This window comes from Rissa tridactyla, chromosome 9 (assembly GCF_028500815.1).
Source record: "Rissa tridactyla isolate bRisTri1 chromosome 9, bRisTri1.patW.cur.20221130, whole genome shotgun sequence".
NCBI lineage: Eukaryota > Metazoa > Chordata > Aves > Charadriiformes > Laridae > Rissa > Rissa tridactyla.
In genome coordinates, this window is record NC_071474.1 from 19,376,679 (window position 1) to 19,401,820 (window position 25,142).

Sequence of the window (25,142 nt, forward strand, 5' to 3'; positions counted from 1 at the left end):
GGAGAAAAGACAAAAGGGAAGTAAATTTCTCTTTTAATATTTCAGAAAAAGGTTTGTAGGAAATAGTTGTGCTGTTGCAGGGCTTTACTTCCATTAAGCCTGCTTGGAGGGCTGTTCCTTAAGTCCTGCATAAGCACATTTGTTCTTCTAACATAGAAATTGCTTATTTCAAAAGCCTGCACCACCTTTTTGTTAACCCTAAAGGACTAATCAGAGTAAAACTCCTCAGCACTGCTAGATAATAGTCATTGGCTTGTGACTGGCAGCACAGAAAGTTCTTTTTAATAAAAAAAAATTTCAGAACTTCCTACAGAACCACATAATTTGTCACCTTTGCCTGTTAGGACTACCTTGGCTAAATTACTGAAAACAGCAAGACAGCATTTGGATATTGTTATATTCATTGTATCCTTCGAAGAGATGTTAACTGCAGTTTGTGGCTCAGGAAGAACAATGAAATCATCTCCAGGCATCAAACTTCTCTCTTGAACGGGGTTAGTCTTCATCTAAAACAAAAATGTTATTAAGCAGTTATGAACACATGGATTACTTTCTCCTATATTACAACAGGAAGAAGCTTGACCTAGACTCGACAATTTCGCCAAGCAGAAGAAAACCTACTTCACCTTGCATATTTCAGACACCTTAGGCAAACACAGAAATTTTATACCAAACATTGAAGGCAAGTTAATTTCTTTCCTCTCTGTATGTGTGGTTACACACTACATTTTGCCCATGTAACGGACAATTAGCATTATTCAGAAAAAATTTAATGTGTCTAAAGACTCATGGGTTTTTTGTGTGAAATTGCTCCTCCAAAACAACAGCATTCAGAGAGTCAACGTTCTGTCACACAAAACTTTTAAGAAATACAAACTATTTCACATAGTTTCAAGTGTGTTTACATACTTCCAGCTTTAAACTCCATTGCTTTTTTCCTCCTTCAACTCGTTCAATAAGCGGCTCCCACACTGCATAGGTTTCATTGTAATAATGAATCTAAAGAAAGAATTAAAATTAAATAAGGCATCTGAAAATGAAGGACTTTGTTCCTTCCAACAGCATTTAGTGTGAAAAACATAAATAAGAAAACAATCAATTTTCATTTCACATTTTGGACATCTAGCACTAATTTTTAATGGCTTCAAAAATTAACACACAGAAGTGTAATAGATCATACATTTTTCAAAACCAACAACGTTTTTGAAGAACTGACTACCTGGTTTGCTTGTAAAGCAACCAGACAGCCTGGTAACTTCCTATCTTTTTAACGCCTTCGCTTAACATAATGCAGTCTCTATGCTCTCCTACACTGTTTGAAACAATAACTTTGAGATCAAAAACTTCCATGCCGCAAGAACTTCATTGCATTATGAAATAACAATTAGTCTGAGCAAACTTTAGTCTCAATCCGATCCAGTGGAACAATTAATCTAACTCACAGTCTACACCAAGTTTTTACTTCCCTTCAGCCACTGCAAATCTGAACGGAAGTTTTGGACCAAGTTGTTCTGGACGTTCCCTTTCAGCTATCTTCCTCATCCCTCCCCACTTCAGGAACCACCGGGGCTTCCCCTAGTTGTACACGATTAGGCGTGTATCTTCCACGCTCTCTTACGATATCCACATCTAGCAGTGAAAGAAGACTGCTTGTGTATCCAGTACAGAATGGAGGATGAGGCGTATTTGGTAAACTGACAAAATATAACTAAGAGGTAGTTAACCTATTGCACAGAGCAGCTGCACATCTGGTTGTATGAAATTTTAACATGCTGCCTCTATAAGAGACTTATACCATCTCGGAGTTTACCATATCTTGGGGAAAAGAGCTGCAATAACTGGCAAAACAAACATGGTGTGATTACAATCCAAGATGCAGAGAAGATTTTGAGAAAACAGTGTAACTTCTATCTTACCAATAAACGCAAGGCTAGAGAAACAAAAAAAAAGGTGGCCAATATGAGTTAAATATGAATATTCAACTAAGCCAAGCTCATTGTTCATATAGCAAAAAGTGAATATGCAAGAACAGAGGAACAGAGAGGACTAGATTATTCCACAGTAGTAATTGCTATTAAAATCTATTATTGATTGCAAAGTATCTGTAAAAACCACTTTATGCTTAGTCATACTTGCTGGATTACTAAAGAACCCCTAAGAGCATTACATTTTAAACTTATTATTAATTCAGCACATAGAAAGTGTACTAAGAAGTTACTTGAACATTATGAAATGTGCAGAATTGTTTTGAACTGCTAACAATTTGCTTCTACATACCTCCAGTGACATATCAGCAGAGACCTCCATCAGCGAGGACCAGTTTTTAAGGACACCTGAAAACACAGATTCTACTAACAATAAAGGGACAGTTCGATGTCCCAGACCACATTCCAAGGTGATCTGTACGGATTTCACTACTACATCAAATTTCTCTTGTTTCAGAATATGTTCACGGTCCTTAAAAGTTTCTGTTGCTTCCGTGGCTACATCAACACCAAGAAACCAAGCACTGCACTCATCTATAGGCTTCACTTGCCACAAGTTCTCAGAAACTTCAATTGGTCCTCTAGAATCCTCCTCTGTTGTTTTGGGTTTTATGGCAGCCATAATAGTCACCACAGTATTCAGAATTATTGGTGAGATCTTGAACAAAAAAAAAATCATTTATAGCTTAAAACATTTTAAAACTCATTAATATACAAAATATATGATAAATGGAAATGGCAAATAACTCTTGGGTTCCTTGTACAGGTACATAGCACTAAAGGCTCTAATAAGTGATGCAACTTAAATTCTAAGATAAAGGAACAGAATCCATTAACGGAGCTCCTCTTATTTTCCTTTTCTACAAAGTTTCCCAGTTCCTCCCTCGCAATCTCACAGGCTCAAGAAAAAAAATCTCAGATTGGAATTTCACTTTTACCCACACGTGGTACTCCCATAACAGCAGTCAATATCAACCTTTTCCCCCACTACACTGTAAAACATGGATTTATTTTTAAGATCTTCGAGGTATTCAGAAAAGCACATTTTCAGAGTTATGTACACCACCATTTCAATTAGCAGTACAGTACATCCGTTGAAAGCTTTATGCTTTTGGAATAATGTACTACTGCTTACAGCTTAAAACTTCACCACTGACACCTTTTCAGATCACAAACGCAAATTTGTGAACTTTTTATAGGAGAAATAGCAAATTCCATTCAGAAAGACCTTTACTATAGACCCAAATATTAATTTACCTATTAAGAACAAGGTATTACACATTGTATATCATTCTGGAAATCATGTTAAGAGCCTTAAATTTACATGCACTACTTATAAGTCTCTCTGAAGAGAAAAATAGTGGTGGTAGCAGCAGGGGGAAGGGCTGTTCCATAAATTTGGAAGAAAATGGTAGAAGGAATCCTAGTATCCGAAGTATTTAAATTAATCCTTTTTTGACAAGAGATTGCCAAAGCAAGGAACATGTAATGATTTTTTCCAACACAGATCAGCTCTAAAAAGGACAAATGCTTATTTTTAGAATTAAATTTAATGGGGAATGGAAGTTTTAAATAGCAATATGTAAAATTAAAAAAAAAAATCACAAGCTACAGCTTAAGAAACACACCTGTTCTTCCAAAGATCTTACCTTTATAGTAAGTTCTTCTATTGTTACTACCACAGTTTGTAACCCCGAGACATGCATCATATTTTCCATGACTAAAGAACATGGCCGTAACACCTGAGTGTGAAATATAATTTGATTATTAAGATAACTCCTGGAATCTAACCTTTTCAAATGGTCTTGCATTTTTTAATCTCATAGGCCAAAGGGCTGCTGATCCCATAAAAACAACAACATATTCAATCTTTCCATAGCATTACTGTGCTTCATTCCAGATTTGCACAAGAGCACAAGTATCCAAATTTGCACAAGAGCAATTTTGTACTGGAAGGTTAAAAATTAGTGAAATAAAAGCTTTTGACATAAGGCTTAAAAAACGGACAAAACAAAAACCCAACACACAAATAGATCAATGGTATAGTCAAAAATATCCTGAATCCTTAAGAAAACTAAATGCATAAGGAAAAGATACCATGTGGGAGATGAACCATACAGGCCATCTTTGTGACTCAATGCTCCCTTCCAGGACTGAGTAGATGAAGTTCCAGACAACACGCTGACCCGAGTACTCTACTGCAACAAGTAAACTGATAGGCAGTAAACAAAGCTGTAAAGAGGTACTCTTAGTCTTCAAAACCACACAATTTCTTCACCAAGAAACTTTTACTTTAATTTACAAATGCACGACACAGGTTTTAGAGTCTTGCACCTACTGATAAAAAATTCACCTTTAAATGGCATACCACAGATGCACAGTTCCTTCCTATCTTCATAATAACCAATGATATAAAAAATGAATTTTCTGAGTGCTATGTATATGCCAACTAAAGGACAGGCCTGTCAACAGTTCTCATTACTTTTTTTGTTATGAAAAAGAAGTTTTCTTACCGTAGTAACACTCTTGTCCTGTTTTTCTTTGAGAAAGGCACAGGCCAACACTTTGAAACCCTTCACTTGAGCGGTCATCCTTTGTGCAAGCTTTCCAGATGTCAGAGAAAAGTCACATTGGAAGGAAACTTTTAAGGCAGGGGCGTCAGCATTGGTCAAATTAGCAACAAACACAATTTCTGGATCCATGATCACAGCTTTTACTGTCATATTTGGACGTACAGATATTTCTGTGAAAATAAGTAACAAAACCCTTGAATATAAAAGTTTTGAAGACATTATTTTGTTCATAATACCTAAACCATGCATGAAAATTGCTACATAATTTTAGAGGTACAAATTTAACAAATAATGTCTCAATTTTTACAGGAATACTTTGCTGAAACTGAATATCACACGGGGTCCAACAATCAGCAGCAAACGAATCAGAAGTTTTCTTTTGAAGAAACAGTTTCCATAGTGTAAAGGAATCTTCACCATTCATCTTTAAAGAGTAAGTTGTTCTTTTTCCTTCCTTATCTGCCTGCCTTCCTACTATCCACATGGCGCTTTTTACCCTAAGGATGCTTCCTTTGCAATATATTACACGTGTAAAAATCCTGTTTAGCATGACTGATTTTCAATATTTAGCTCTGCTGGAGAGCACAACTCCACTGTTTAACACAGCAGTTTTAGAACTTCTACTGCTTACAACAATCTATGATATCAGTGGCCAATTTACGCATTGTGAAGAATAAACTAATTTCTTAAGTCTGATAGCAAGATAGCATCTTGAAAAAATTTTTGATTATTTATTTTCAGTATGAAGTCTGTAAAGGAGGGGAGTGGAAATCAGTTTTACAGACCTGTTTCTGGCTTGGATTTTCCAGAAGCACCATGCTTTAATTGGAACTGTGCAGATCTTCCAGCTGAAGATGCCGGCATTGACTTAATGAAAAAGTCTGCTACTGTCAACAAAAACTCCATACTGGCACATACGTACAACTTGTCAAGGACAGCAATGACTTCAATTCCATTTTTATCCTGCTTGTAGCTTATATCTATCATAGAACTATCATTTGTGTCCTCTTTCTTGTCTATCATTCTGGAAAACAAGTTTAAGAAGAAACACTTAAAACATCAGAACGCATAGATCTGGAAAAACAAGGATGCATAAGCAGTGCCATTTTTTCTCCTCGTGCCATTTATAAATAAGAATTACAACATAAGCAATCAAGTGTTTCCTCCAGAAGAGTAATATCAATCTAGAATTTCTGTGCTAGTTTTGGAACTATGCAGCATGTACATAGCATGTAACAATCAGACTAACATTTCAGCGCATAGAACTCTCTAGCTGAGGCTGGTTGCTCTCTACTCAGCTGTTCTACACAGTTTACTGTAATATTCAAGATTCTCGGGTAATTTTTTTTTTGTTTTGGATAACATGGAAATCAACATATAAAAGAAATTTGCTTAACATTAAAAAAATCACATCATTCGTTGGTTTTGTGCCACAGTGTGACAGGTAACAACTGACAGTCCTACTAAGTTCTAGCAATCCCACGTGAAGCAGAGTATAGAACAAGGAAACAGTCTTCCTCACAGGCTCCACGGAGTTTTTTAATTTCTGATGCACTCAAACTTACCTTGCAGTCACATTCTGAATTCCTTCTCTGAGATCATCCAGGGTACATGCCTTGAGTTTAACATTGATATCCATTGAGCCATCTGAAAACATCTTCACTGATGATACCATGAGATGAAGTCGGAGTTCACCAAGGCGTAATTTGTTACTATGCAGTGAAATCAGATGCTTCTACATAATAAGAAATAGTAGGACTGGTTACCACAGAACAAAGTCATAAGCACGTTTCCCTTGCTGCTAGCCACATGCATTTTGATCCATGAATTGAAGGATCTGATTAGCCCGTTGCTGTCATCAGTCCTCCAATCATACAAATTAGTCCAAGAAACTCACTGAGAAAACAGAAGAAACAAGTTGGGTTGTACTAAAGTTGTTTCTTCAACATTTCTAGTGGTTGTTCAAAATGCATGGCCGAAGGCTAATCCATCTGAATTCTGAACCTCCTACCAGAGGATCCCTCTGCTCCCATCACACTAATTCAGTGAGGACCTCAGCAATAAGCAGAATGGATATCAAGAAGAAATTAAAGTAAAATCCCATTACAGCGTGTTTCTTCCCTGTGATACTCAACTCACATGAACTTTTTTAAATAATACATCCCTCATACAAAAAGCACCACAAATTCCTGCATTATAGTTATTTTAAATGCAAAGCTACCACGTGTTCACTATATACCAAGACTTCCAGAACAAGCACCTTCACATGTGGACAAAGCATATTAAGTCTAAAAACAAGGCAACATTGCACATCTTTCTCTTCTGTTTTCAGCACAGGAAGGATGTTCATTATTGCTCACACTCAGGGATACGTAAGAGGGAAATACGGGTCATGTACACCTTGGATCTGCTTACTAACTATACAGGCACCATACATAGTGCATTTTCCTTTTCCCTTATTCTATTAAACTATCTTTATCTCAATCCATGAGTTCGTTTGTTTTTTTCCCCTCCTTCTTTTCTCTCTCTTCTCCCTAATCACGGGGCAGGGGGCAGAAGTGAGTGAGCCACTGCATGGTCCTAATTGCTGGCTGGGGTTAAACTATGACAGCTCTGTAAGGCAAGCATTACAAAGACAACACAACTGACAAAACTCTTCATTTTACTACCCTGAGTTCTGTCCATGTGAGAAGCCTAACTTCCTCACCCCATGGTAAAATATTTGTCACAAACCTGATTCGTATCACTATTGTAGAGAGTTACTGAAAGTGACTCAAAATTAAAGTCAAATTTAAGCGTTGTATAACATTCCACAGAAGACTGAGGTGTAGAAACATTTTTTTCTCCAAATGCAAGAAGAGGACCTGTCAGTGAAAAGAAAATAATTTTATATTTCTTTAGAACACTGGGCTTGGGGGTGCTTTTCTGGATTTGGCGTTTTTTGTTGGCTTTTTTTTTTTTCTTTTTTTTTTTGTTTGTTGTTTTTTAAATTAAGATCAGAAAGTCACAAAAAGAGGAACTCTCTGAATCAGGAAGAGTACTCAGAATAATGCCTTTTTTTTTTTACTCAGTATCACTGTGTTCTGTTCAATGCATGCTAGAATTTTTTGGTATGTGCATAAATTCTTATTTATAACTTTTCATGTACACAATACATATGTAGCAAAATTCAGAAAAACAATTTATTTACGCACATTGAAGTGCTTCAGATAAACATGATGTTTGAATTTGCACTTAGCCCTCTGCCTAAACATACTCGGCTTTTGCATGAACATACCCTCACAGAGATCAGATTCATTTGGAACTTTCCCTTTTTTAAGTATCTGCGTATCTTCAATGTTCTCCTGCACAGCATTTGGCTGGGAAGAAGCCGCTCCAAGGTTTTCAAGTAAAATTTTCATAACAACATTTAGATCATCTTCACTGAGTGCAATCTGTAAAGTGATAAACCCACAACTTCATTTTTGGTGACAGAATTTCTTTCCAACACAGACCCCTATCTTTATCAATAGTGTGCAAATGTTGAGCAGAAAAAACATGCTGCTTCCACCATAAACAAGCTGTCTAGTCAAAATGATCCTGGCCAAAACACCCAGAGTAATTTGCCCATTTTTCCTAAAATATCATTTGTTACTTGTTATGAGCAGGAGTTACAACAAGAACTAACACTCTGCATGATAAACTTTCTAGTCTTGTAAAGGTTCTTTGCCTACTAAAAATACAAGTAAACGATGATCGTAAGCACTTCTTAACAATTCAGTAATCCAGAAATATAACCAGATAGCAATACACAAGAACTATTCCTTGTACAATATCAAAACTCTAACAGATCTATAAACTAGGCAGTAAAGATGGAAGTCTTAACATTCTGTCAAAAAATACAAATTGCAAAGAGTTTACAAGCCCCTTAACTAGGCTAAGTACTATTCTGAGAATATATGTTACTTCTGATGTAGCTCTGACTTGCCATGATATTACCTGCATTGGTTTTAGGTCTCCTTTGATACCAATTGTTGGGGTTTTATGATACCAAGTTGCTGCTAAGTTTCTCTGGACCAGTAAAGTCAAACTGACAGGACGCAGAATTTCAGAATCTGGTTGAGAATCTGTGGATATAATGCACCTACAAAAGACAGTGGAAGCAGCAGAGGAAAAATATTTAGCAGTTGCAGAATCCCAAATAATACCATGCTAATCTAGCAGAATTATGGGCACGTTTTATTTTTAAATCGATAATAATGTGTGCTTACATGCACTTATACATAGGTATGCACTTAAGATGAACTCGGTTACTGTTCTATTGTTCCTTTTTTACAAGAAGTTTGAGAGATTGTGGACATATGTCCCTATCTAAAAGCACTCCTAAACTTACTTGAGGGGCATTTTTTTGTTTGGTTTTAGTACTTTTTCATTGCTTATCATCTTTAAATAATAGAACAATGCTGCATATGGAACACAGACCTGTTTTCTTTATGAACACTTTTCAACTCAGGAGAATTTCATGTGTACCTTGATAATTTCAAATGAGTTAGCTGCACATCCATGTTGTCAATGACTGGAGGAAGAGAAGATTCATCTGAAGACACCAGCTTGAATTCATTCTGAACTCTGATTAAGCCAAGATCAGCTACCAAAGCATTATTTGAAGTTGAAGATTCAGGAACAACTATAACTGGAGCTTTCAAGTTGACATCCATTAAGAGGCGGAAGCTCTTTTTAGCAAAGTCTTTCATGCTGGAAGCAGCCATTTCTGCTGCCTGGACAGTGACTGCAGTCAGGGCTTCTTGTGCCGTTTGGAAATTGTTTAGGAAGTTCTATTGATAGATAGTGAAAAACGTAAGAGTTTTACGAGAGCAAAAATAAGCCTCAAAAAAAAGGCAAGCCCCAGACAGAATGTGAATTTTAGAAAAAATAGTACAGGTGTCACAGAAACATGGAAGTTCTAATTAAATCATGCAAGTTTCAAAAGAGAAATAGGTTAAAGTCATGCACAAGCTAAGACACTGCTTACCTATTTAATTTTTAAGATATTGTTAAAGCTATCAACTCTATTAATTACTTTTTTTGTCATCCTTCTCCTTACTTGTCATTCTTCTATAAAGCAATGCAACTTAAGTGACACTTCTTCAGCAAAATATTTCTATGTTTGCGCATAAGCTCACCACCAGGTACAGCTCAAAGAGCTGATTACATTTTATTAAAAACCTTTTAATGACAAGAAAAGAACTGAAACTAATGTCTTACCAAGAGAGACATAAAGAATGTATGTAGGTAAATTATTTGGATGCAGCCCACTTTCAGAGACATTTTACCGTCCACCCTTGACATATCAGTGTAGGCTTCCCCTGCAGTAGCATCTGGATAAAGTGCCATGTGAAATCTAAACACTTCATCTCCCATTATGGAGACAGCCTAGAAGATTAAGTCGATATAGTTAAAATTCCCAGTCTGTAATCTGTGATAGAATTACTGCTTAAGTTATCAAACAAGAAATACTTCACAAGAAGATCAGCTGCAACTTATCATCAATACTTGGACAGATATATGCTAGGCACAAAAGGAAACTGAATCAGCTATTTTATGGTATGTCTCTTCTCAATTGGTTATCTATAGTCCATTTTATATTTAACCCATGCTACTCAGAATTAAATACATCAATACAAACACAATTAAAAAGAATTAAATACTGAATGGAAGCATATTTTGCTTCCCTCAGATAAAGGAAGTTAACAATGAAGTTTTGCTTAATATTTGGTGCATTACATCGTACTTAGCGTTATACAACACAGCAAATCAACTACAGTGCTGTCATTGAACAACTTAAAAGAACTAGGTCTTTTTTGTTTACAATCTGCACAACACATCACCTTTTTATGGATTGTTTTTGGATCAACATTTGTAATTACAATGTCCTCAAGTCTGGAGAACACTTTAATCTTTTTAGTTTTCATAGCTATGGATGCATCCATTCCTGATTTGAGAGAAAAGGAAGAAGATAATAAATGCACTTCAACAAATTGCTAAGAAAACACTTTTTAAAAAAGAAGCATTATTTATTACTGAATAGTAAGAATAAAACTATCTTGGAATCCAGCATTCTACTACGTAACAACCAATTCTAAGCCCAATACAGAAGTCGTGACCTTACTACACATGACAAATTTGCCAACATAAATTGATTCTAAGGCTAGAGTAAAAATTCCCAGATCTATCTAGGATATTAAAAAATGGAAGCTTGTGTTATTTATAACATAGTGCCTTTGTTTCTTTTAATTTTACTCCACTTACAAATTAATTGCCTTCTTTTTCCAAGTCAAACATTTCCTTCCCTTGCAGATATTTTGGCTATTAAAATACATAACCGCAACCATATCACACAATTAATATCCACAATAGTATCCAAATATACGTCACAGAAATATCTACAGTGCACACTCTAGCCTTTCAGAAGTGAATGGAGGGGAACAACATACTTCTTGCTACAATCAACTAATCTAATATTTAAATTAAACCCCTTACCTTGTATTCTAATGTCTGCAATGCTACAGGTCTGATCACAGACTGCAATATTGAATGCATTTAGCTTTGCAGTGAGCTTTAATTCATAGATATCATCATGGGCTGCATTACTAGACACTGGATAGGAAACGAGAGACATACAAGAACTTCATTATAAGTCATTTTTTTAAAAACAAATGTTAGATTATTCATTTTGTACATATATGAACTGTTCAGAAAGCAACCTGCAGTTATCCCCTAAAACTTACTGGTAGTTATTAGTCAAGACATAAAATAAGTCTTTTATTAACACAGTTTTCTTCTGGCACAAGAACAGTCACTGACTAACACAGGCAAACTGCAATCAAGATGTTTTTTCTCATTGATATCTAGTTTTCATGCAACAGTATGCCCAATACATTGTACATTTCATTATCTGAAACACTATCTCACATGAGGAATGCCCCTTTCTGTACAGAGCAGCAAGGCAAATTTAGGCATATTAGGTAAAAAAAGTTTCTGCCACAAAACTGAAGATGGCAGGACACAAAATATAACAGCCAGCCACTGTAAACTCAGTCCCAATAGATTTAGGATTAGAAAACTTTGGATTTCACAAACAACACTACAAACACAAGCACCAACCACACAGGACCTGGTGAAACATTCTTAAGGAGCTTCCATACAAACCTCATATTATTTCAAGGTTACAGATACCAATTATTAAAATAAGCACAAAACCCTTCCAGTTCAGCACTTCTCTTTGCCTCCCCAGGGCTCGAGAATGTTTATTTTCAACAATGTAAGCACTCTTTAGAGCCTTCAGACTGGAAAGCAACAAAGTTGTGACACTGATGCTTTGGATAGGCTTTGGTACTGTTCACTGCAACATCATTTATTTGACTTTTATTATAACAGTCAGACCACTAGCTAGGAAGAAGTTACATTGAGTAAGGAGAATTTGTAAAATTAAGCAGCAACAAAAATATCTGCCTTTTTTTTAAATGAGATGCCTTGTTTTTCCACCAAATAGACTGCAATGTTGTCACCTGAAATGGTATCCTTTGAAACCAAAGGCTAGATGCTGTTAAGCAACAGAAGTATGGCCTTTCCAATACTGCATTACCTGGTCTAAGAGTACTTCCTTTTTCTTGTTCTTTTATTTGAGGCTTTTGGTCTGATGCTTTATCAGTACTAGGAAGACCACCTGATGGAACACTGAATGTGAGAAAACTCATGATGGAAAGCAAAGCCTCTGTGTGAAGTACTATATCCAAACATGAAAAGATGACCTAAAAGGAGGGCAAGGAGACAAAGCCACGTTGTTATTTAGTAGCAGTCCTTTGCATAACAACTCAGATCTACTGTCACAGCACTGAGAAAAAAGTGCCTTGCTCAATTTCACAAGTATCTCACCCTTGTATCTCCTTCAACTTAACACCACACAAGCTCCAGAACAGATAAGGGAGCTATGGAAGGGAAGTTTAAAACAGCTACAGAGGAACTGTGCCAATCTAAATATCGATACTTTATGTGGTTATGCTTTTTCAGTAAGCTCTCTTCATTCTGCCGCATTTCATTGTGGACTATTGAGCACTTTGGTTTACATCTTCAGAACCATGTACAGAGATATTTTAGTAGGTATGACACAACAAAATAAGATTAAAAAATTTCAATCAGAACAGAAAGTAAATAAGTAGCAACTGTTTGAGCCAATATTACTTAGTGAAACCTAGCACCATCTAGTCAACTTTTCCTAGCCTAAAGCAACTCCTGCTAAATGCTGGTTTTACTGCCGCATTAAGGGATGTCAGCTTTCTTGACTCTAAAGTAGTCCAGCCACTTTAAATTCCGCATGTTGCTGTCAAGAAGCAAGTTCCACCCACCATTACTACTTTAAAGGAAACATTTTAAAAGCAAAATGACCTGCTTACTTCAGAAGTCACTGAAGCCATGAAAAACTACACGAGCAGTTGCTTTCTGGAGAACTAGAAAAAGGAGTGATTGAACACAACACCTCTGAGAATCCTTGTTTGACATTTCACCTCACACTTCAATTTCACTGTTATGAACTTTCAAGCTCTGAAACACAAGGCCTTCATTTCACATGCTGCTAAGTGTCTCCCTCCAGAAATAAAACACATCCTATAGGCCTCAGTTAGAAATACGTCCTTACAAATTTTAACTAGCTAAAAGTGTACAGCTTCTAGTTAAAAAAATTAATACATTAAATACTTCTGTAAAAATATAAAGCAGTAAGCTTTAATGATGAGAGAGTCAGAGGTTTGGGTTTGGGGTTTTTTTTGCGGTGTTTTTTCCTCTTCAATGAGAAGAGAAAGAATGGGCAACTAACAAGTTTACATAACTGTTACTATTTGAGAAGCTGAAAAAAAAAATTAAATACATCCAATACTTACATTGACGTTTTGCTTGGTGCTTTTGTAAGTAGTAACAAAATCTGGTCCATCAGCATCAGCCTAAAGACAAAAAAAGCCCAAGCACACAGTCAGTCTCTATTGAATTAACTACATTCATTAACTGAATTTACTGAATTAATTGAATTTACCACACACGCAAAGATTATTCCCGTTGCAAAAGAAAACAAAGGAAAATGGTGAAGCCTGAAGAAACAAGTTCTCTAAATAAAGCACATGATCACGGCAGCAAGAATGGGGTACTCGCTATGCTCTGCTCAGTGACATTTTATAACACATATTTTGTGAAAGTTCAACTGGCCAGTTACAAAACTTTCTTTTACCTAGGATTTATTTACACTGGATCAATATATGCATAGTACTTCGTCAGAACAAATTAACTTGTTTTTCCTCTATAAAAATTATGTCCTTATAGATAAGAGTATGAGTAGTCCACTGGTTCTACAACCTACCAGATTCACAAGTATTTGTGCAGCTTTTGAAGGGTGCTTTTTTTTTTTTAACAAAAGCTCAAGAAGTACCAACATACCACTCCTCAAATGCTAGTTTTACCACCTATAGAGAGCCACCTATCACTTACGTAGGCAAAGACTATCTCACCTATTAAGTTTCACAAAAATACTAATCTGCATTTTTCAGAGAAAAACGCTTACAAACATTTGCCTTCACCCGTGATTTCAGCAATTGTGTTGACTTATGAAGCAAGCCCTATATAGAAGCAGTTGAGAGTGAAATGAAATGATAAGTTGAAAAACAGGTATTTGGGAGAAGACTTAGACAAGTTTTAGATACAAATCCTACAGGTTTTAAAACAAGCAAAAAAAAAAAAGAAATTTAATACAGACTAAGTATGGAAGCCTGATTTTACTCAACATATAATCTTAGTTAAAAGGTATTGAAACCTTGATGTATTCCATTTTCAGAAGATGGTCATCTGTTTCACTTGAAGAATTAATAATGCAAAGAGGATCTCCTTTTGAGTCTGCAAATAAAGAAATAAAACTGTAAAGCATTTCTGCTCACAAGCTTTAGCCCACCTATGGAATGCCCCCATGATAATTCTCAATTATATACTAATTATATACTATACATATTTTTTATATATATATATTATATACTGAAATAGTGAGAAGCTGCAGACTAAGCATTACTTTGTGAAAACCTGTATTCTTTTTTTTTTCTAGTTAAACTAATCAAAATTAACTTATCTTGTCCCCGAAAGAAGATTCAAAATGGGGAAGTTATTTGCATTCCTGTAATTAGTTTTGCACTCCTATCTTTAGGTTTTTGTATTCAAAACCATACTTTTCTACTTTGAATACATGGCTATTTCAGTTGTTACTTCATCACCCCTTTGAATTGTTACCCGACCAATCAAGGAAGCACACTGGATTTCCAGTGCTGCCAGAACTGGTCATAAAGCACAGATTCAGAAGCTCATCAGAACACCCAAAACAGATAAAGTACTTCTCAGGAATGACCATTCTACTCAAAGTAGGCAACTAAGTCAAATAAATTAACTCAAGCTATCTCTAGCAACAGGAGTAGAACTTGGTATCAGGTAAAACAGATTAATTAAGTGCACCATTAAGTGAATTTGGCATGTAACCTCCTGGCCTTTTTTTTTTCCTGCTAATTATTATTATTTTTGACCACGCTATCCTCTTGCTACAAAAGCTGACTGCACACACTGTACTGACTGCATTACCAGTTTTCTCGAAGACTTACCACTTATTTCAGTGCATCTCATAATAATTTTTTTCAGATATGCTGCTGCAGTCAATTCATGATTTCTAATTTTGGTTTCAGTTCCAAGCTGTAGCACAGTTAGAATATGTAACGGATATCTCTCCTTCTGAACCTGCTTCATCAAGGTTATTACAACCTTGAATACAGAAAGGGAAATAAATTCACTATTTCAGTAAAGCGGTCCAGATATTATGGCATGCAGTTATAACTGGGCATTATCTCCTCAGCTAAGCTTCAAAAGCAGTATTAATCTAGACATTTTGCCTTTTTACAAAGAGAAATTACACCAGTGTTTCCCTCCTTTCCTCGCTGTTCCTCTCAGTCAAACAACCAATCACATCTTAAACCCTTCAACAACAAAACAAAAATCTTAAGTCTATTAAATCGGCTATAATTTAATTTTGTTAGCCTAGCAGCATATCTTTACCTTGTCAAGCTATGCTTTAGTTTCATAGTCAGACACTACACAGTGTCTGAACATGGAAAAAACAGTTACTATAAATCATACTGTTCTGGAAGGAAGGGCAGTAGAGAACAGATAGCAACGTGAATCAATCTTTGAATATCTGATGCTATGCAAATAATAATTAAGGACACCGAAATGTTTCAACATTACAATTCTTCATGTATAGAAGATTTTAAGCATTACACTGATTAGAATCTTGAAAATGAGAAAAAAACTTGTGCTTCTAAATGTAGCTTAAAATTAAAGTAGAAGAACTAGACATAGTTATTAATGAACAATGTCAATTTCAATGCGGTTATTTCATGAGGCAATTATCTTCCATTCTTGGGAACTAAAAATAGTGCCTCAACCTAACCATTTGTCACACAAGGAATTTACAGAATTCAAGTTTGTCAATACTTTGTCTGCTCCATTATGCGGCATACTCTTTATACACTAACAAATTAGCATTTTATCATTAATCACCCACCATATACAGTCCAAAGACAACGTGGCCACTACCTTAGTAAAAATGTCCATTTGAAGCATGTGTAACACTGTATTAAGTAAGACAAAATTGTTCATATGAATTGTTCATATATGAAATAAGAAAACAGAGCACTACAGGCTAGTCTGTAATATGCGTCAGTCCTACCATTACAAAAATTCTTCACAGCCAAGACAGCAAATCTGAAAGTTAGAAGCTGCCAAAGGTACTAGAGACACATGTTGGATAACTACGTGCTGTTTGTCAACTGGTACCTCATCAGCCAATTGCAGCTGTAGTTCTGCAAAAGCTGAGAAAACCCCAAACCTGGAATGGTGTCAACTTGCTACCCCTCTACACTTCAGCAGTGGGACAAATATTTTTAGTGTCCTTGAAACTAAGTTTTCTTATATGATTTCATATCACACACACAGAATATGTTCTCCTGGTGGCTGGGGATAGGAGGAAGTTTCTAGTCTTTGAACGCAACTGTTGCTCGGTAATAGAATAATTTTGGGTTTGAAGGTGGTTTTTTTCCTGTCTTAAAAATAGGAACCCAAATCTTGTATTGACAAAAACATCACAGAGATTTTGTGAAACAAAAATTACACACACAAGAAAACCCAACAAAAAACAAAACCAGTTACTTAAAGTAACCTGCATACCTAAGCCACTTGGTCTGATTCTTGAAAAAAAATGAAAGGCCATGCTGAGCTCTTCACATTTAAGTATCACAGACATGTTCAGAGAAAAAAAAAACATGCTTGGACGATTTCTTATGCATAAGTAGCTTTGTTAAGTGATTGTTTGTGCATTTTCCCAATACTTCACCTACAATCTAACCTTCAGACTCAGTATCTCTAAAGGAAAAATACTAGTTCTGGCTTAACTATTCCAGCTGGTTTGTTACTAAGAGAATCATATGCAGCATTATGAAGGATTAAGGCTAGGTGAACACAGAACATCTAAAAGTAGTTTAGTTTTCCCTGTTAGATGTATGATGTATGTTAAATATTCTATAAATACAATCTCACATAATACAGAGAAAATAAAACAGCTAAAGAATCTGGGTTCTGAGGGGTTTTTTGTTTGTTTTCTTTTTGTTGCTAGGTACCATCTTCTTGAAACAGTTAAAATGGACTTCATAGCCCACTACTTTTAAGAAACAGACTCGAGTACCGTATGCAGTAACAATAAGTTTTACAGATGGGTACATACCTCTTTGATTTCAAAGTTAAGTAGTATATTGATTACATCTTCATTTAATGTTCCTTTTCCCTTCTCAGACAGCATTCCTTCTGGAACACTCTTATCCTGTGTCAAAAATGATTTCTCCATTTCTTTGATTTTACCTGAAGCGTTCAATAAATTGGTTAGATTTTGAAGTTGCCACCATTTGTTTAAGCTTAAAAAACATATCCAATTCTTTTATTCATTTAGATGGCTTACATTCACCTAAAATAAACTAACAACATTTCCACAAGCAGAGCCTTTAACTTCCAAGCATGCAAAGGAAATAGAAACATGTTCTGGCAACAAGATGACTCTGACAATTCAATACCTCGCTAGTTCTGTGAAAATATAGCTAACGTGATTACCAAATTTTCTTCTGATGTTTTCACTTTTTTGACATATTAAAGTATGAACACTGTCCTTGCAAAATTAAGTTTATCACTTACACATCATACTCTCAGATCTAAGCTTGCTTTCCAGATAATAAATGCTTTTCATTACTCCTGAAAGCTAACATACTTAATATTCATGACAAACAAATTTCATCTCTGACCTTCCTTTTGCAGTGCTGATTTTGCGTGAGTTTGTTTTTCTTCTGCTTCACCAAGGTTTTCCGTCAACACTTTGAGAAAGACACTCAAATCCTCTTGACTTAACACAACCTGCAAAATTGCACATCACAGTTCTCAGAAAAAACAAATTGAACGTACATAGCAGTTTGGGTGTTTTATATGACACTTTCAAACCTCTACATTTACACAGGTAGGTTAAACCCTGTTGACATCCCTGAAACTCACTCCACAGCTACTAAACATTTGCAGCTTGTTGCATCTTTGTGTCCAGAAATAACGTAAAGGTTAGTTTTGCATTAATATTATCACCAGCTTCTCACCACCTTCTTTTCACAGGACTTACATTCATCGTATCCAGATACCCCGTGATCTCCAATACTGGTAATTTGTGAAACCAAGCTGCAGACAGATTTCGTTTCACAGACAGGCTTAAATTAATAGGATGAAGTATCTGAATGTCTGGATGCGGCAAACCTGTCTCCATAGTGGTCCTTAAAACAAAGGGGAAAAAACAAAACAAAACACATGGTGGGGAAGTTAGAAGTTAAGTCATAAGTTACACTTTCAAAGTAACATCTTAATGTCTCAAATGTAATATCTCTTTAGGCTTAAATGGCTTCCTGAGCAGAACAGTATCTTATTTTACTACTGATTTATTTGCCCTTAAAATAACAGTATTTATACTGTTATAAATAATAAATATAAATAAAAAATAAATAATAAAATAAAAGTATTTTAACACCAAATATTTGACACTGTCACCAACCACGGTTTCTAAGCAAGTAGATTCATATCCTATAGATTTTTAATATTATGAATTAGCTAAGGCGTTACTTAGTAAAGTGCACTTTACCTAGACAGTTTCAGCTTTGTCAGCTGCACATCCATTTTGTCAATGACTGGAGGGAGCGAACTGCCTTCCAGAGACACCAAACTAAACTGGTTCTGAACCTTAATCAAGCCAAGATCTATTACTATAGCGTTGGGGGAAACCGAGGACTGAGGAATGACAATAACTGGTGCTTTCAAGTGAATGTCCATTGCAAGTCGAAAACTCCGTTGAGCCAGATCTTTTACACTGGTAGCAGCCTTTTCTGCAGCTTGGACTGTAGCAGCACTCAGTGCCTCCTTAGCTGTCTGAAAGTTGTTCAGGAAAGTCTAGAATAAGCAGTTGAAGAGAAAAGAGAAATGTCTGTAAACAGGTTTTTAATCTAAATTACTCTCTCACTTTACAACATCAAACACCAGTTATGCTGCCTACTGTGTAAAATTTTTCCTGGGAAAAGATAACTGAGTGCTTTCTGTGATGACCTCTAATAGAGGGTGAAAAATGTACTAACCAGTACGATCCACTCATTTTAAACCCATCTCTAGTTTTCCTTCCTTCATTACATTCCTTCCTTTATTCATACAAGATTCTTTTACCTCACTAGCTTTTGGGGACGCATTATTTTTAGACCCCGTCTTTGCCCCCAGTGAATACAAATTCCCATTAAGGCCAGCACTGAATGACAGAAATCCCACTAGTGCTTTATTGAAAACGCCAACATTAGGGTACTCGACAAAGGCACAAATATTTACAGGGATTAATTTGCAGTCCTCCTAGCATCTAACCTTGCAGAAAGTTTTGCCTCTAATGTTAGCTCAGACATGTTTGCAATGAACTCAGGTTTTTGCGAGAGTGGAAAGTGCAGCGAACACAAAAACCCAAAATACCTTAATAGCACCGACCTTTTCTGTTTCCAAAGCAGAGGGTGGGAAGTGACCCACTTGCATTGTCTTAGTTTTTTGAAATTCAAGCCAGTTAAGCCTTAAAGTTTTTCTATAGCACACATGAAAAATTAAGCCTATCCTTTCTCTTTCAGAAACTTAAGTTATCCCTTGTACGGAGGACACAAACAAGGAAGACTAATTTGAGAAGGCAGCAGAAACACAGGAAGGAAAAAAAGACTTACCAGAAGAGACATGAGAAATTTGTGAAGGTATACTATTTGAATACAGCCTACTTTCAAAGACACGGTACCATCCACTTTTGACATGTCAGTGTAGGCTTCCCCCTCAGTAGCATATGGATCTAATGTCAGATTGAAACTGAAAACTTCATCTCCTACTATAGACACAGCCTAGAAAGAAAGAAAGAGTACCACCAGCCATCAGCAGCTTCTAAAAAGGTACAAAAGGTACTTAACACAAAGAACAACTAAATATATTGTCAGCCTATCAGATGTACAAGTTAGATTTATTTTCTTTAAATTATATATATATATATCTTTTTGGACATCCATAAATCTAATATGAAAACTACACTTTACCATGTATCTCATTTGAAAAAGAGGTATTCATGACAAATAAAATATTTTTTAAAGAGTAGATTAAGAATATGTATTACATTTCACTTCTATACACACAAAACTAACCAAGAATCAAGTAAAACTTAAAATCTTGTAGTTGAGTACTTTTTTGTGAAGGGTCCTTGAATCAACATCTGTGACAACTATGTCTTTAAGTCGGGCAAAGAATACAGTGTGACTTCGCTGAAGGAGAAGAGATGAGTCAAGACCTGTAAAGTATAAAGAGAGAAACAGTAGTATTGCATAACAGAACTTAACACTTGCTTTCAGGGTGGGAACAGAGGACACCAGTAGGGCAGATGAGAAAAGCTGCCGAAATTATACATTCCAACAAACAATTATTTTGTTAATAGTTTGCTAAATTCAATAAATATTTAAAATGCCCACAAAAAATACCCGAACATACTTGATTCTCACTTCTGTTTCCAAATGAAATAAGTCAGTTACCACATCCCTTGCTGAAGGGACTGTAATAAAAGAGCTCTATTCAATCCAAGGCATATTAGTCTCCCTGTATCCAAATCAGACTAATTAGAAGTAATGCCTCAACTACCATAACTTCTAAAAAAAAAAAAAGTATTGTAAGTTCTGGAAATAGACTTTTTGCGTGTTATGAGTCAGACACAGAAGATAAGTATATTGTCTACAGTTCAAACCCAAGTCCATATACTATTCTATCTGTTACTAAGCTTTGAGAATGTGACCATACTACAGCTTTGAACAAAACATAAGAGAAAAAATTCTAATTGCTCAATACCAATCACCTCTGAAAAGAAATGAGCTACTATTAATAGAAAAATACTCAAACAATAATCCATCTCTTAATAACAAAGCTCCTGAGTTAGTTTACTAAAATTCCCTATCAAAAAGTGTTACTATACTGTATTTGAATACAACACTTTTGCATACAAAATCTTGTGAGAATACATTATATGATTTAGAGACGGGCACAAGCAAAACGCTTTTTATGAACTGTACTGCATTATCTTGTATATCACACATTCTTAAATATTCATACTAATTGAGAGTTTTAGCAGCTATTAACAAACTTGGAAGTCAAACTCCCTCCACCCGAATTTTGACAGCCCCTTTGAAGGGTAAAAAAGAATCAAGAAAACAAAACCAAAACAATAAATCCAAACAAATTCTAAGAGTTCAAAACCAAAGAAAGCAGTTTTAAGGTGTTTGTGTTTTGATTTTTTTTTTTATCCTAAATGATTCAGATACAGCAGAAAAATATCCAAAGCTTAGTACAACATGAAAAGCCACCCATAACCAAACTCCTTCAAAAAATGAACCTAATTACCTGAAGAATAATATATCATGCTTTTCTAGCTGGAAGCCAAAACATTATGACACACTAGAAGACTGACTTTGAAAACAGATAACAATAAAAAAAAAAGTCAGATGCTGAAAATACACACCTTAAATACCTTTTAGTCGAAGTATTAGCAGCTGCTTTGTAACTAAACTACCAGATCAGTTACTACTAACAAGTAATTTCATACCTTGTATCTTGATCTCTGCAATGTTCTTTTTTTCATCACAAATATTTAAACAGAAGGCATCCAGCTTGGCAAAAAGCTTGAAGTCAAAGACGTCCTTATCCTTGGAAGGTCTAGCCACTATAAATGAGAGAGGGAGGGATTTTCAAAATGCTTATAATTCATATTTTCACTTAAACTCCTGAGAGTATTTGGGGGTTGTTTCGGTCCAGGAGGGTTTTTTTTGGCATTCAGATAACTTAGTTGTTTCCTATAGTTTCTTTAAATTGCTCAGTCTATTTATTTTTAACATTAAGTCAATAACTCAATAGGTTCACGGTAGTGTTTTTTTCAGGTCATCTAATATTTCTTATTCCAAGATCCTAATATAGGAAGTTTTCTCTTAACTGTCAAGCTCATAAGAAATGGCAAACCTTGGAAGCCTATTTCAGGCAGCCAACACACAGGTTTTACACAAGCAAGTGTTAAGGCTGAGGAGAATAAGGTGAAGTCACACACATGGGTCAGAAACTATCTATGGGGGAAGACCAGAAACCATCAGGCCTCACTGATGGTCTGCACCTTCACTAACCAAGAGCAGCAAAGCGTTAACCCAAGTATTCAAATGTTTATAGGCTTTGTTAAACTGTACACAGCAGCAGCTTCTTTTTCAGCTTGCAGATTGAAACCCAGGCCATTTAAAATTATTAGTAATTCTGAAGATTCTTCACTAGACACCTCATTTCCAGCTTACCCGATAAGCGCTTGAGTTTTGCACTTAGTATGAAAAACAGTGCGGCTGCTCCCCTCTGAGCCTACTTTGATATAAATTCATTTTTTATTTCAGGGCTACAGGAACAGCAAGATTTTCATTAGGCTAGCAAAGGACTCGACTACATTTTTGAAAGTATATTTAAATTACCTAGATCAATAACATAGCATAATCAAAGTACTATTTATCTCCTTTATTTTACCACGAACACTAAGATCATGCTACTGTTTGAGCCCTCTCAAATTCAAGTCGTGAAATGGCAACAGAACACGAGAATAGAAAGCTCACCTGAAGACAACATTTATGATCATAATCATTGTTTCATGTATTTATCTTTTTTTTAAATCAGTCCTCCAGACTGGTGAGCCAGTCACATGACCTTTGATCTTCACCCCACACTACAAAGCTAATCAGGTTTCTCTGGATTTGATCATTCTGCCAGCATCGGACAAATCCTTTCAAAATCATCATTTTGACAAACATAACCGTACCTTTCTTCAATCTAGTGTCATCTTCTTGCTTTTCATCTTTAGTTGGTGTCTCTCCACTACTTTCACTGCCTGATGGACTAATAGCTGTTAGAAAACTGACAGCAGACATAAGGGCCTCTGTATGCAGTAGAAGGTTCAATGATGAAAAAGCTACCTGTTGAAAACACAAGACTCCGTGAGACAAAAAAATTACTTACAAGAATTGGACTGAAGTACAAAAGCACCCAATGGAATATAACAATTTCTTAGAAACAGAAAAGCTGCATGCGTTACCAGCAACAGATCATAAAGGAAAAAAGCTTTCTGCGAAGCAGAACAGTGGTAAGCTTAGAAAATAAGAAAACCTAACAACAACACAACAGCTGTGACTGTTAACCTATAACCTTCTCAGTACAAAAGCAAAGTGATACAAAATTATCTTAGAAGCACTAAATGAGTGAAAAACTCATTGTGGAGAAGTGCATTAAAAAAAATGGAAAACTTAGTTAGATGACTAAGAGAGATACACATGGAGTAAGGTAGTGTAACCTAAATGAGGATTCAGTCTTCTCAAGCAATATGCTCTGTCAAACACAGACTCACTCTTGAATGCTCCTGCAATAACACAATACTACACGTACGGGTAAGCGGCAGGTGACTGCCATGTAGATAATTAGTATATAGATACTCAGTATAAAGGTATTTCTCAACAAATCCACTAAGGGAGTCCGAAAGGTGAAGTGCCTGCCTTGTAGTTTAGTATCCACTTGAATGGGCTTGAAATTGGAAAGAGAGCCCAAATGCAATTCTTCCAGACACAGAAGTCCTATTGATGAGTTGCAAGGCAACACCTGATGATGTACAGAAAGTTGAGTTCTCTTAACATCAGCACTATCCCATAGCGTGAAGTCAGTCAACTCAGTACGTGTATCCACCTCAGTAGCATTGGAGTAGTAGAACTGTCATTACTTGCTGTGGCTTCAGGAACCTTTTATTGGCAAAAAGATTCCAGTATTAACTAGACTTCCCTGATGAAATCTATAGGTACTCTAAAACTGTTAGGTGGGAAGTGAAATATTTCAGTCCTCACACCAAAAATGGCAAGCAAAATAATGCCATAAAGTTATAAAGGGAGGTAAGTACCTATCACAGAAAACTGACAGCCCTTTGTAGTTCGTTTTGATAACTCCTCAAGACACAGTTGTTCCTTAGATTGAAATCTCTGACTTAAAAATGCACCATTAGTACAACAGTCAGAACTTAAGAAGTTCGGTACTTGATGTCTAAAAACATTTCCCTATATTGCGATAGTTTTTAACAGATCAAATACTCATTCTAGAGTCTGTGACAAAAGTAACAGAGAGGAAAACACAGTATGACAAGAAGCTTCTGAGTCATATATCAGGGTGAGGAATTAGAACATACTCCCCTTCACCCTCCCCCTACCAGAAAAAAAAAAAAAAAAAAAAAAACAACCACCAAACAAAAACACCCCTACACACTCATAAATGGATTTAGACTTCTTAGTAAATTTAGCAGAGTGCTGATTATGTCGTGCTCACAATAAAAACAATTTGACAGGAAAGGGGAAGAATTCTAGACCTCACTCCATTTTCCCATACTGGGCATTTGAACTTCATGATCTCATGCATGAGAAGATCCATTCTTATGCTATTTTGAATTTTATTCACATGCGCTAGATAACAGATTTTTTTTGTCATAGTTAGGACTAACATACTGGCCGTATATTAAATTTTAGAAAAACTTCCAACTATGTTTTAACTCTTTAAATTTCCCTGCTGCAAGGTCATGGTTGGAGGGAAACAGGAAAGCCAAAAAACCCTTATTATTCCTCCCTTCTAAGCAAGCGAACCAAAAGAAAATAAGTAATAAAACCAGCAAGGACTCACTTGAATCATCTGTTCAGTGTTGTCAAAATTTGTCTGAAAGTGTGGCCCATTTCTGTCAGCCTGAAAATAATGATTCACATGAAGGTTAATATTAATTCCAACCAGTCACTGTGCTTTTCAGAAGACATAAAACAACCCACTAGCTCTGAATAGTAGGTTTAAGACTTTATAATATTTA

The 25,142-nt window shown here is 35.8% G+C and overlaps 1 protein-coding gene across 3 annotated transcripts in view; it reads right to left on the reverse strand.

Moving 5' to 3' along the window:
* VPS13C (vacuolar protein sorting 13 homolog C) overlaps nucleotides 1–25,142 on the reverse strand; it is a 103,282-nt gene that overhangs the window by 42,730 nt on the left and 35,410 nt on the right. For all 3 annotated transcript variants that reach the window (XM_054214145.1, XM_054214143.1, XM_054214142.1), the window contains exons 28-54: nucleotides 24,965–25,024; nucleotides 23,076–23,229; nucleotides 21,837–21,953; nucleotides 20,434–20,537; nucleotides 19,933–20,100; nucleotides 18,831–19,135; nucleotides 18,321–18,468; nucleotides 17,959–18,067; nucleotides 17,391–17,524; nucleotides 15,220–15,376; nucleotides 14,394–14,473; nucleotides 13,474–13,533; nucleotides 12,183–12,348; nucleotides 11,078–11,194; nucleotides 10,426–10,529; nucleotides 9,803–9,970; nucleotides 9,068–9,372; nucleotides 8,537–8,681; nucleotides 7,836–7,992; nucleotides 7,292–7,422; nucleotides 6,124–6,293; nucleotides 5,344–5,582; nucleotides 4,499–4,728; nucleotides 3,635–3,727; nucleotides 2,278–2,643; nucleotides 910–999; nucleotides 351–506 (exon numbers count right to left, since the gene is read on the reverse strand). In XM_054214145.1, the coding sequence (XP_054070120.1) occupies nucleotides 351–506; nucleotides 910–999; nucleotides 2,278–2,643; nucleotides 3,635–3,727; nucleotides 4,499–4,728; nucleotides 5,344–5,582; nucleotides 6,124–6,293; nucleotides 7,292–7,422; nucleotides 7,836–7,992; nucleotides 8,537–8,681; nucleotides 9,068–9,372; nucleotides 9,803–9,970; nucleotides 10,426–10,529; nucleotides 11,078–11,194; nucleotides 12,183–12,348; nucleotides 13,474–13,533; nucleotides 14,394–14,473; nucleotides 15,220–15,376; nucleotides 17,391–17,524; nucleotides 17,959–18,067; nucleotides 18,321–18,468; nucleotides 18,831–19,135; nucleotides 19,933–20,100; nucleotides 20,434–20,537; nucleotides 21,837–21,953; nucleotides 23,076–23,229; nucleotides 24,965–25,024 (4,233 nt within the window). The remainder of the gene's footprint in view (nucleotides 1–350; nucleotides 507–909; nucleotides 1,000–2,277; nucleotides 2,644–3,634; nucleotides 3,728–4,498; nucleotides 4,729–5,343; nucleotides 5,583–6,123; nucleotides 6,294–7,291; nucleotides 7,423–7,835; nucleotides 7,993–8,536; nucleotides 8,682–9,067; nucleotides 9,373–9,802; nucleotides 9,971–10,425; nucleotides 10,530–11,077; nucleotides 11,195–12,182; nucleotides 12,349–13,473; nucleotides 13,534–14,393; nucleotides 14,474–15,219; nucleotides 15,377–17,390; nucleotides 17,525–17,958; nucleotides 18,068–18,320; nucleotides 18,469–18,830; nucleotides 19,136–19,932; nucleotides 20,101–20,433; nucleotides 20,538–21,836; nucleotides 21,954–23,075; nucleotides 23,230–24,964; nucleotides 25,025–25,142) is intronic.